This window comes from Heloderma suspectum, chromosome 7, assembly GCF_057233095.1.
Source record: "Heloderma suspectum isolate Gila_16-S chromosome 7, 16-S_ref, whole genome shotgun sequence".
Taxonomy (NCBI): domain Eukaryota; kingdom Metazoa; phylum Chordata; class Lepidosauria; order Squamata; family Helodermatidae; genus Heloderma; species Heloderma suspectum.
In genome coordinates this window covers 9,796,785-9,810,177 of record NC_139464.1, presented here as the reverse complement: position 1 = coordinate 9,810,177, position 13,393 = coordinate 9,796,785, and the positions used below count along the sequence as shown (strand labels likewise).

Here is a 13,393-nt window from a genome sequence, read left to right as displayed (position 1 = left end):
TGCTTCTTAAGGCCCATTCAACCTCACTGTTCAGGATGTCTGGCTCTAGCTCACTGACCACACTGTCAAATCTATCCCCAATATTATTATCCTTCCTATACAGATCTTCCATATATTCTTGCCACCTTCTCTTGATCTCTTCTGCTTCTGTTAGGTCCTTGCCATCTTTGTTTTTGATCATACCCATTTTTTGCCTGGAATTTACCTCCGATGTTTCTAATTTTCTGGAAGAGGTCTCTTGTCCTTCCTATTCTATTATCTTCTTCCACTTCCGTGCATTGCTTGTTTAAAAATAATTCCTTATCTCTTCTGGCTAACCTCTGGAATTTTGCATTTAATTGGGCATATTACCCGATCACTGTTGCCTTTTGCTTTCCTTCTTTCTTTGGCTACTTCCAGTGTCTCAGCAGACAGCCATCTTGCCTTCTTGGTTTTCTTTTTCTTTGGGATGTTTTTTGTTGCCACCTCCTGAACAATGTTGCAAACTTCTGTCCATAGTTCTTCCGGGACCCTATCTACTAAATCTAGTCCCTTAAATCTATTCTTCACCTCCACTGCATATTCATGAGGAATATTCGTGAGCTCATATCTAACTGGTCTGTGGGTCTTCCCTATTCTCTTTAGTCTGATTCTAAATTGTGCAATAAGACGTTCGTGATCTGAACTACAATCAGCTCCAGGTCTTGTTTTTACCGACTGCATAGATGTCCGCCACCTTTGGCTACAAAGGATGTAGTCAATCTGATTTCGGTGTTGACCATCTGGTGAAGTCCATGTATAAAGTCGTCTCTTAGGTTGTTGGAAGAGAGTGTTTGTTATGCACAGTGAGTTGTCTTGGCAAAATTCTATCAGCCTATGTCCCGCTTCATTTTGTTCTCCCAGATCATGCTTGCCTGTAATTCCTGGTGTCGCTTGACTTACCCACCTTAGCATTCCAGTCTCCTGTAATGAAAATAACATATTTTTTTGGCATATTATCCAGTAGGTGCTGCAGATCCTCATAGAACTGATCTACTTCTGCTTCTTCAGCATCCGTGGTTGGGGCATATATTTGGATCACTGTGATGTTAAATGGCTTCCCCTGAATTCGAATTGAGATCATCCTGTCATTTTTTGGATTGTATCCAAGCACTGCTTTAGCCACTTTATTATTAATTATGAAGGCTACTCCATTTCTTCTGTGGTCCTCTTGTCCACAGTAGTAGATCTGGTGGTCATCTGATGTGAAATGGCCCATTGCAGTCCATTTCAGTTCACTGACACCCAAAATGTCTATATTTAATCTTGACATCTCCCCAGTAACCACATCCAATTTGCCCTGGCTCATAGATCTTACATTCCAGGTTCCTATGGTGTGTTGATCTTTAGAACATCGGATTCATCGTTCACCACCAGCACCATCGGCTGCTAGCCGTCCTTTCAGCTTTGAGCTAGCTGCATCATCACATCTGGGGCTAGTTGAACTTGTCCTCTGTTCCTCCCCAGTAGCATTTTGACCATCTTCTGACCTTGGAGTCCCATCGTCCGATGGTAAAGTGACATATCTCTGGTTGTACTGATCCATTTAGTTTTCATGGCAAGAATACTGGAGTGGGTTGCCGTTTCCTTCCCCAGGGATCGTATTTAGTCTGACCTCTCTGCCATGACCTTCCCATCTTGGGTGTCTCTTCACAGTTTAGCTCATGGCATCATTGAGGTGCTCAAGCTCCAGCACCACGACAAGGTAATGATCTCCTTTGCTGGAGACCAAAGGAATAGGATGGGTCTTAATATATAAAGAAACAGAATTATAGTTATTCCATTTACTTCTCTCTTACAGGGAGAAAAGGTCCTCTTAAAACAAGAACAGCGTAAAAATGTTGCTGCCATCTCTGCTATACCTATCTGCATGTTTTCTCATGCCTGCAAATGGTGAGGTTGTGCCAAATTTTATGAAATGCTCTCAGTTCTTCCTTGACAACAACTATCCTACGTCTCTAAAGCCATACCACCCTGCAAGGATTTGCCAGTACTATAAGGGCAAGTATCACTTTGCCACGATGTATGACAGAGAGAAGCGCATTCCATTATACTCGGCTTATAAATATAATCCTGGTGGGTCCGGAAGAAAGGATAGGTGGAAGATTGAGCCCCAGGTAAGTCCACTTCTCACTTGCCCAGTCTGGGAAGACCAGAAAGGAAATGGGATAAGTTAGAAATAAATTAAAGTGAAACAGAGGGGGGAAGGAAACACTCAATGACCACCACATTGTGAAGACTCTCATTTAACAATATCTACTCTACTATTATTATCATCATCAACATCATTGTCAGTGTGCATGAAGTTTTCTAGCTCTACATAGGACACAAACAACAACACACAGTCCCTGCCCACAGGCTTACAGTCGAACGGCCCTTCTAGCTGTTTGGGCAACTTGCCTCATTCCATAGCTATGCAGGCCTTCCCCTGCCAAGCCAGTTTTTGGCCCCTAGCTTGCCTGTGACTACATCCCTAGGCCTCTGTTCCTGTTTGTCTGATCTGGTACCTGGCTTCCAGCCTGTTCATGACCATGCCTTCTGTCCTCTGACCTATGTGACCATCGTCGTTTTGGTGTCAGACCCACACAAGACGTTGCGACGTAGGCCCTAGGCCTGACAAGAGGTTCTATAGCTTCCCAGGCCTTTGATGTCTGTGAAAACAAAGCCTTTCTGTTGGATTCAGGACACCTGATCTTTATCTGTGTGGACTCTGATCTGAGAGTAACCAATCCTTTTCCCTTCTTCTTTTTAGCTAGTATTCCCTGGAAATCAGAACCTAAGGAGCATGGAAGAGATTAGCAGAACCACAATCAATCCCGAACGCCTCAAAGAAAGTCAGGCCATTCTTGATGATTACACCCTGGCTGTCAAGTACGACAAGGGTCACCTGAACCCCGTGTCCCATCAACCTGATCCAGACAGCAAAGCTGCCACCTTCACCTTAACCAACATTGTGCCACAGTGTAGCAAGCTCAACAGTGGAAAGTGGGCAAAATATGAACAAGATATGAAGAACAAAGTTGTGGGGTGCCGTGACACATATGTCATCGTGGGAGTGGTGCCTGGGGAAAATTACATCCCGGATCAGTATCCCAGAGTCAATATTCCCAGCTACATATGGGCCGCAGCCTGCTGTGTGATTGATAACACACGCAGGAGGTCATGGGCTGTCATTGCAAAAAACGATGACGCTGAGGTACACAATCTCAATCTGGAGCTTTTGCAGGAAAAGCTTGCTAAACTCTATAGGAAGAAGAACATTGATCTATTCAATAGTTCTTGTTACGGTCTGAAGAGCAGCAAGCTGCAATCAGAGTGCTGGGAAGATGACAAATCATGTAAAGGAGCCACAAACTACATTGAATGAGGAAGCATGAGGCATGAACACACAATAAAAGCCTTGTGTAGAATGCAGGGGCATTGCTAGGCTCTTGAAAGATCCGGGGCACAGGCCCATAACACAAATTTGCATATATATACACATATACATATACATATATACACACACATACACGAGTCTAAGCGCATGTCTAATGTGTGTGTGTGTGTGTGTGTGTGTGGTGTGTGCATGCGGTGTGCTTGCATGTGTGTATAGATTACATACATACATACATAAGACGTGTGCATTGATCCCCCACCCCACTTCAACTCAGACCCTGATTCAGCATTTTGGAAAACATCCCGCTTCTGCTCAGGCCACTTCATGTCAGCACCAAACCTGAGTCAGTGTTTGGAAAAATGAATCTTTATGCTTCCTGTTGACTACTATGGGAAATTAGGGGGGGGGGGAAAGTACCTTTTTTCTCTTGGTCAGAACTGGATGATGATTTCAAGCATAGTAATCCCCTAGAAGGGGATTACACCTGCCCAATGTCAGAAAAATAGGTGCAGGGACTTCCGGTCGGGACCGATGTCGCTCTGGTAGCTTCCCACGGGGCTCCGTGGGAGCTTTCTCAAACAGCTTTTTAAAAGGTTGAAAAACCTTTTAATCTCTCCCCTGGAATTGAAAGCGGTTCTGGACAACATCTTGGAGAAAGTAACTCCCACGCGATAATGGGGGGGGCGGATTCCAGGATTGTCTCCCCAGAGCTTTACCAACGCAAAAAGCTGTACTGAGATTCCTATTTTATAGGAGAAAACAGAGCTGACGTGTTCCATATGATATATGCTTTAAGAAATATCAACAACCTTTGAGGGATGATTTAAGAAACATTAACAATATCTGAGAACATCTGAGGACCTGTAAGATCTGTGTGAGAGAAATATGTCTGCGCCGAGGAGAAGAAAGGAGCTGGCATCCACTTCCCCCCGCATCCTCTGTGTCCAAAATGTCGAAGACAGAAGATATAGGGGAATTATTTACGCTGATAAAGACTTTATCTTCGCAATTTATGGAGCAAGTCAAGAGGCTGGATTTAATCCAAAATTCCATCACCGCTCTGCAAGGAGCTGTAGATTTAATTAATGCATCACGGCAAAAAATGGAGACGAAAATTAATGAGCTTGATGACCGTGTGGCTGGCAATGAAACTACGACTCAAATCTATTTTAAAAACACCTCTGATAGAATTTCTCAACTGGAGGCTTTCATGAAGAGATCTAATGTACATATTTTGGGGATTAAACATTTGCCTAATGATGTAAAATTGCTTGTTTTTGTGGATAAACTTTTGCATGAGATACTCCCTATTCCATCTGATTATTTACTTGATATTAAGCAGGCATTTCATGTGCCAAATGCTAAAGGGACTGATTACACCACCATAGCTCAATTTGCAAAGGTCTCCACAAAGAATTATATCCTGCGCTTGGCAAGAGAAGCTCGAAGTCTTTCCTGGAGACAAGATAAAGTTATGTTATTTCTAGGGTTGGTGGAGAATTTCTCCACGAATCTTCGGGAGGCCGAGTGCCGACGCATTCGGCCCCCGGAAGTGTTGGGGAAATTCTCCGCCGGCCCCCCGCCCCCCCGCCGGGATGGGACTTACCTTCGGCGAATGTCCCTCTTGGCGGTGGGTCCCGGCGGCGTTTCGGCGGGGGCAGGGGTGGCGGCCGGTCTCCTGACCGGCTGCCACCGGCGCCATTGCAAAAAAAAAAAAGTAAAGTAAAAAAAAAAAACCACACCCGTGATAGGCTATGTAACGATTTACGTAGCCTATCACGGCTAGATTTCCAAAGTCAGCTGTGATAGGCAACGTAAATCGTCACGTAGCCTATCACGGGTGACTTCAAAAAAAAAAGAAAAAAAAGCGCATACGCAAATGGCGGCGCCCATGGGGCGCCGCCATTTGCGTTCCTTAGTTTGGCATGTCTAGTCTACGTAAACATTTACGAAGACTACAGCGAAAATAAGGGAACGCTATATGCGTTGCCCTTATTTTCGCCGTAGTCTACGTAAATCTTTACGTAGACTAGACGTGCCAAAATAAGGAACGCAAATGGCAGTCCCCATGGGAGCCGCCATTTGTGTACGCGCTTTTTTTTTCCCCCCAAAGTCACCCGTGATAGGCTACGTGACGATTTACATAGCCTATCACGGCTGACTTTGGAAATCTAGCTGTGATAGGCTATGTAAATCGTTATGTAGCCTATCACGGGTGTGTGTGTGTGTGTGTGTGTGTGTTTTTTACTTTTTTTTTCACGGCTGGGTAGACGGGGCGCTCCTACCCGGCCTGAATTTCGCCGGCGAGGGATGGGGCGCCTCCCCCCCTGGCCTGAATTTCGGCCGGGCGAGGCGGGGCGCCTCCCCCCCTCGCCTGGACTTCGGGGGGAGAACAGAAGCGCCTCCCCCCCACCGTGAAGCAAGCTGTGGGACGAGGTAAGTCCCTTTCGTCCATCCCTAGTTATTTCCTGACTACATCAAAGAGGTGGCGGATAAAAGAAGGCAATTTATCAAAGCAAAGAACTTGGCAAAACAAATGAACTTACAATACTACTTAAAATATCCTGCTATACTTTGCATTGTGTCTGAAGGTCAGATTAAGAAGTTTCAAAATCATGAAATGGCAGAGGCTTGGCTGAGCGTAAAAATGTGTGAGAATCTTGTTACAACCCCATGAACTGGAATTTTTAAACAAGCTTTGTTAATTGTTTCTATTTAGCCTATATGAACCAGGCTAACTCAGAAGATAAATTATATATATATATATATATATGCTTATTTTCTTTCATTTCTTTTTTTTCTTGCTTTTATTTTAAAATAGATAATATATCTAGTATAAAATATATTACTGAATATTGAAGGCCGTGATAGGCTACGTAAATCGTTACGTAGCCTATCACGGGTGTTTTTTTTTTTTTACTTTACTTTTTTTTTTGCAATGGCGCCGGCGGCAGCCGGTCGGGAGACCGGCCGCTGCCCCCGCCCCCGCCGAAACGCCGCCGAAACGCCGCCGGGACCCACCGCCGAGAGGGACATTCGCCGAAGGTAAGTCCCATCCCGGGGGGGGGGGCCCGGCGGAGAATTTTTATATAATTATTATATAATATTTTTATATATTTTTAAAATATTTTAAAATATTATTATATAATATAATATTATATATATATATATATATATATATATAATTATTATTACTAATAATACTAGGCTTTTGGGAATGAATTCTAGACCTCTTTCTTTGATATAAGATTGATGATATGATATAGAAATGTAAGGTTGTTTATTAAATTGTAAGATTGTTAAGGTTATAGATATAGTCTTTAAAATAGAATGACATTGGAGACCGGAGGGTGCTGGAGCTTAAACTCAGTTCTTTAGGGGGGAGGGAGAGGGAGGGGGGAGCGAGGGGCAAATATTTTTTTTCTTTTTTCTTCGCTTCCTTTCCTCCTCCCTTTTCCCTTTATTCTTTTCTCTTTCTTTTTTCTTCGCTTTTTGTTATTGTGGTGTCCTCATCAGAATATTGTATTGCTGGGAAACTGAAGCATTGATAAGATTGTTGGTAATTTTGGTACTGTTTATTTTATTCATATAAAATAAATAAAAATATATTAAAAATAGGTGCAGGGTTTATATTTTGATTTTCTTTTAAAGGGAAATGCCAATAACATTTTAATTCCTTGGAAGAATTGGATACAAATTTCAGGATTCATTGCTCCATCAGAGAAGATTATGTCTGTCAAATTTCAGAATGATAGCCACAAGGGTCTTTGTGCAAGGGTGGCCTTGACATGCTGAGGCCTCCAAAAGAGGACATACTTATCTCCCTATGTTCTTTGTGGGTCATTGTTCTGAAAATTACAGACAGCCTAGAGGTGTGTCCCTAAGTAAGAAACCAGCAAAGTTTCAGAAGGATAGGCGCAGCAGTTCATGTGGAAGGGGAGTTCTCCAGTTTGGGAGAGGGAGTGATTTGCTTTCCCTTCCATTCACCTCTTCCCCAATAGTTTTTGGGTAGATTTGTATGAAAATGCACAAGTCATTAGAGGTGTTCTCCAGGCAAGAAAACTGCAAAGTTTCTGAAGGATATGTTGTTGTTGTTGTTGTTCAGTCGTTCAGTCGTGTCCGACTCTTCGTGACCCCATGGACCATAGCACGCCAGGCCTTCCTGTCCTGCGCTCTCTCCCGGAGCGTGCTCAAGTTCATATTCATTGCATCGGTGATGCTATCTAGCCATCTCATCCTCTGCCGTCCCCTTCTCCTTTTGCCTTCAGTCTTTCCCAGCATCAGGGTCTTTTCTAGAGAGTTTTCTCTTCGCATTAGGTGGCCAAAATATTGGAGCTTCAGCTTCAGTATCTGTCCTTCCAATGAGCAGTCAGGGTTGATTTCCTTTAGGATGGACTGATTTGACCTCCTTGCAGTCCAGGAGACTCGTAAGAGTCTTCTCCAGCACCACAGTTCGAAAGCATCAATTCTTCGGCGCTCAGCCTTCCTTATAGTCCAGCTCTCACAGCCATACATTACTACTGGGAAAACCATAGCTTTGATTAGACGGACCTTTGTCGGCAAGGTGATGCTTCTTACTATGATGTCTAGGTTGGCCATAGCTTTCCTCCCAAGGAGCAAGCGTCTTTTAATTTCATGGCTACAGTCACCGTCTGTGGTGATCTTGGAGCCCAAGAAAGTAAAATCTGTCACTGCTTCCATTTCTTCCCCTTCTATATGCCAGGAAGTGATAGGGCCAGATGACATGATCTTAGTTTTTTTAATGTTGAGTTTCAAACCAGCTTTTGCACTCTCCTCTTTCACCCTCAACAAGAGGCTACTGAGATCCTCTTCGTTTTCTGCCATTAGGGTGGTATCGTCTGCATATCGGAGGTTGTTGATAATTCTCCCGGCAATCTTAATTCCGACCTCTGATTCATCCAACCCAGCATTTCTCATGATGTACTCTGCATATAAGTTAAATAAGCAGGGTGACAATATGCAGCCTTGTCGTACTCCTTTCCCAATTTTGAACCAATCGGTTGTTCCATGTCTGGTTCTTACTGTTGCTTCTTGACCCTCGTACAGGTTTCTCAGGAGACAGGTAAGGTGGTCTGGTACTCCCATCTCTTTAAGAATTTGCCACAGTTTGTTGTGATCCACACAATCAAAGGCTTTAGCGTAGTCAATGAAGCAGAAATAGACGTTTTTCTGGAATTCTCTTGCTTTCTCCATGATGCAGCGAATGTTGGCGATTTGATCTCTAGTTCCTCTGCCTCTTCTAAACCCAGCTTGTACTTCCGGTAGTTCTCGGTTCGCATACTGCTGAAGCCTAGCTTGTAGGATTTTGAGCATCACCTTGCTGGCATGTGAAATGAGCGCAATTGTGCGGTAGTTTGAACACTCTTTGGCGTTGCCCTTCTTTGGAATTGGAATGTAAACTGACCTTTTCCAGTCTTGTGGCCACTGTTGAGTGTTCCAGATTTGTTGGCATATTGAATGCAGCACTTTAACAGCATCATCTTTTAGGATTTTAAATAGCTCGGCTGGAATACTGTCATCTCCGCTAGCTTTGTTGTTACTAATGCTTCCTAAGGCCCACTTGACTTCACTCTCGAGGATGTCCGGCTCAAGTTCAGTAACCGTACTATCATGGCTATCAGGGACATTCAGATCTTTCCTGTATAGTTCTTCTGTGTATTCTTTCCACCTCTTCTTAATCTCCTGTGCTTCTGTTAGGTCCCTGCCTTCTTTGTCCTTTATCATGCCCGTCTTTGCACAAAACGTTCCCTTGAGATCTCCAATTTTCTTGAAAAGATCTCTAGTCTTTCCCATTCTGTTGTTTTCCTCGATTTCTTTGCATTGTTCATTTAAGAAGGCCTTCTTGTCTCTCCTTGCTATTCTCTGGAACTCTGCATTCAGTTGGGTATATCTTCCCCTTTCTCCCTTGCTTTTCGCTTCCCTTCTTTCGTGAGCTACTTGTAAAGCCTCATCAGACAGCCACTTGGCTTTCTTGCATTTCTTTTTCTTTGGGACGGATTTCGTTGCTGCCTCCTGAACAATGTTACGGACCTCCGTCCATAGTTCCTCAGGCACTCTGTCTATCAGGTCTAATCCCTGAAATCTATTCCTCACCTCCACTGTATATTCATCAGGGATATGATTTAGGTCATACCTGAACGGTTTAGTGGTTTTCCCGACGTTCTTCAATTTAAGCCGAAATTTTGCAAGAAGCAGCTCATGATCTGAGCCACAGTCAGCTCCAGGTCTTGTTTTTACTGACTGTATAGAGCTTCTCCATCTTTGGCTGCAAAGGACATAATCAATCTGATTTCGATATTGACCATCTGGTGACGTCCATGTGTAGAGTCGCCTCTTGTGCTGTTGGAAAAGAGTGTTTGCTATGATCAGCATGTTCTCTTGGCAAAACTCTATTAGCTTTTGTCCTGCTTCATTTTGTACACCAAGGCCATGCCTGCCTGTTATCCCGGTGATTTCTTGACTTCCTACTTTAGCATTCCAATCCCCTATGATGAAGAGGACATCTTTTTTTGGTGTTAGTTCTAGAAGGTGTTGTAGGTCTTCATAGAACCGATCAACCTCAGCTTCTTCGGCCTCAGTGGTTGGGGCATAGACTTGAATTACTGTGATGTTGAATGGTTTGCCTTGGATTCGTACTGAGATCATTCTATCATTTTTAAGATTGTACCCCAGTACTGCTTTTCCCACCCTTTTGTTGACTATGAGTGCTACTCCATTTCTTCTCAGGGATTCTTGCCCACAATAGTAGATATGATGGTCACCTGAATTAAATTCACCCATGCCTGTCCATTTTAGTTCGCTGATTCCCAAGATGTCGATGTTCAATCTTGCCATCTCATGTTTGACCACCTCCAGCTTACCTTGATTCATTGATCTGACATTCCAGGTTCCTAAACAATATTGTTCTTTACAGCATCGGATTTTCTTTTCACCGCCAGACACATCCACAGCTGAGTGTCCTTTCGGGTTTGGCCCAGCCGCTTCACTCTTTCTGGCGCTACTTGGAAATACCCTCTGCTCTTCCCCAGTAGCATATTGGATACCTTCCGACCTGAGGGGCTCATCTTCCGGCGTCATCTCTTTTAGCCTTGTGATACGTTCCATGGGGTTTTCTTGGCAAGAATACTGGAGTGGGTTGCCATTTCCTTCTCCAGTGGACCACATTTTGTCAGAACTCTCTGCCATGACCTGTCCGTCTTGGGTGGCCCTGCACGGCATAGCTTATGGCTTCACTGAGTTACGCAAGCCCCTTCGCCACAACAAGGCAGTGATCCATGAAGGGGTCTGAAGGATATACATGCATGCAAATTTATAATGACTAGAATTTATTTACATTTCACCAATATTAGCAGCAGGGGAACATGGGTGGAAAGGTGCTATTGCACTCCTGTCTTGCTTGTGGATTTCCCGTGGCCAATGTGTGAACAGAATGCTGGACTAGATGGACCTTGGTTTGATGAAGCACGGCTCTTCTTATGTTCTTAGATACAGAGTGACTCTGAGCATATGCAGAATGCTTTTCTTTTGCCACTGAGCACTTACATTCTCTGAGCACTTTCATTACAAGACTGCAAATGGTGGTGGCGGCGGTGGCAGCCAGTCGGAAGACCAGCCGCCGCTGCCGAAGTCACCACTGGAGCCGCCGCCGTCCGGAACATCCGCCCCAGGTAAGTCTTGTCCCGGGGGGGATCTGCAGGAGGTGGGGGGGTGGCAGGCCGTTCTGCCACGGAGTTCGGGGGGCCGAATGCACTGGCTTTCGGCCTCACCGAGATCCATGGCGGAATTCTCTGACATCCCTACCTTTATCATGCCCATCTTTGCACAAAACGTTCCCTTGAGATCTCCGATTTTCTTGAAAAGATCTCTCGTCTTTCCCATTCTATTGTTTTCCTCGATTTCTTTGCATTGTTCATTTAAGAAGGCCTTCTTGTCTCTCCTTGCTATTCTCTGGAACTCTGCATTCAGTTGGATATATCTTCTCCCTTGCTTTTCGCTTCCATTCTTTCCTCAGCTACTTGTAAAGCCTCATCAGACAGCCACTTGGCTTTCTTGCATTTCTTTTTCTTTGGGATGGATTGAGTTGCTGCCTCCTGAACAATGTTATGGACCTCCGTCCATAGTTCCTCAGGCACTCTGTCTATCAGGTCTAATCCCTGAAATCTATTCCTCACCTCCACTGTATATTCATAAGGGATATGACTTAGGTCATACCTGAATGGTTTAGTGGTTTTCCCTACGTTCTTCAATTTAAGCTGAAATTTTGCAACAAGAAGCTCATGATCTGAGCCACAGTCAGCTCCAGGTCTTGTTTTTACTGACTGTATAGAGCTTCTCCATCTTTGGCTGCAAAGGACATAATCAATCTGATTTCGATATTGACCATCTGGTGATGTCCATGTGTAGAGTCGTCTCTTGTGCTGTTGGAAAAGAGTGTTTGCTATGATCAGCGTGTTCTCTTGGCAAAACTCTATTCGCCTTTGTCCTGCTTCATTTTGTACACCAAGGCCATGCTTGCCTGTTATCCCGGTGATTTGTTGACTTCCTACTTTAGCATTCCAATCCCCTATGATGAAAAGGACATCTTTTTTTGGTGTTAGTTCTGGAAGGTGTTGTAGGTCTTCATAGAACCGATCAACCTCAGCTTCTTCGGCCTCAGTGGTTGGGGCATAGACTTGAATTACTGTGATGTTGAATGGTTTGCCTTTGATTCGTACTGAGATCATTCTATTGTTTTTGAGATTGTACTGCTTTTCCTACCCTTTTATTGACTATGAATGCTACTCCATTTCTTCTAAGGTGTTCTTGCCCACAGTAGTAGATACAATGGTCACCTGAATTAAATTCGCCCATGCTTGTCCATTTTAGTTCGCTGATTCCCAAGATGTCGATGTTCAATCTTGCCATCTCATGTTTGACCACCTCCAGCTTACCTTGATTCATTGATCTGACATTCCAGGTTCCTAAACAATATTGTTCTTTACAGCATCGGATTTTCTTTTCACCACCAGACACATCCACAGCTGAGTGTCCTTTCGGGTTTGGCCCAGCCGCTTCACTCTTTCTGGCGCTACTTGGAAATACCCTCTGCTTTTCCCCAGTAGTATATTGGACACCTTCCGACCTGAGGGGCTCATCTTTCGGCATCATATGATACATTCCATGGGGTTTTCTTGGCAAGAATACTGGAGTAGATTGCCATTTCCTTCTCCAGTGGACCACACTTTGTCAGAACTCTCTGCCATGACCTGTCGATTTTGGGTGGCCCTGCATGGCGTAGCTTATGGCTTCACTGACTTACACAAGCCCCTTTGCCACAACAAGGCAGTGATCCATGAAGGGGATGCAGACACTTACTTTGGAATAAATAAGATGTAGAGGGGGAGCTGCATGCTAGATAATTAACGTAAAGTGTAGTTTGAGCCTTAGACTCCCCAGTTTCTGGTTCCCTTAGGCTTTAACCCTAAACACACCTACTTGGGAGCAAACCCCATTCAACTCAGTGCCACTTACTTCCAAGCAACCATGCATGGGATAGCAGCGTACATCTCACTTGGGGATCCCAGTCTCACAACTTGCAAGGATTTATTACAATTTTTATTAATAGGGATGGTTGGCAGTGAGATTTGTGACATTAGGATGGCCAAACATGAAGCAGAGGAGAACTGAGTGAAGAGAACCTTCCAAAGTTGATGGACATGCCGCTAAATGTCATGGAATGGAAGTTACTCGCTCATGTGGCTTGCCGTCTACCGTGTGCACATAATGCAAGAGGATCGGGGCAGGAGGTTCTATCAGATTTGGAGGTTATGTTTCCCAGGACCTTCTTGTGAAATGGTAACATATCCGGTTGACGTAAAACTAGCCTCTTTAGTCAGCACTAAAAACAGAATCTAATCAGAGATAACCCACATGCTTATAAACAGAGGGCATTTCTACATGAGACTTTTATCCCACACCTTTGCTGGGGCTTCTGCT

At 44.2% G+C, this 13,393-nt stretch overlaps 2 protein-coding genes across 2 annotated transcripts in view; one reads left to right on the top strand and one right to left on the bottom strand.

Annotated features, from left to right (window-relative positions):
* The window catches only part of LOC146339320 (interleukin-2 receptor subunit alpha-like), a 93,470-nt gene that overhangs the window by 58,201 nt on the left and 21,876 nt on the right, over nt 1-13,393 (bottom strand). The window lies entirely within an intron of this gene.
* Nucleotides 2,040-3,385, top strand: LOC146339321 (endonuclease domain-containing 1 protein-like). Its single transcript, XM_084811869.1, has 2 exons — nt 2,040-2,135; nt 2,771-3,385. The coding sequence occupies exons 1-2, from the start codon at nt 2,040-2,042 to the stop codon at nt 3,383-3,385; spliced, it is 711 nt and encodes a 236-aa protein (XP_084667995.1).

What these genes read in the sequence shown, in the direction of transcription:
- LOC146339321 (XM_084811869.1), top strand. Translation starts at nt 2,040, where the DNA reads ATGTATGACAGAGAGAAGCGCATTCCATTATACTCGGCTTATAAATAT. An exon ending in GGTGGAAGATTGAGCCCCAG is followed by an intron (nt 2,136 to 2,770) that starts GTAAGTCCACTT and finishes TCTTCTTTTTAG; the next exon opens with CTAGTATTCCCTGGAAATCA.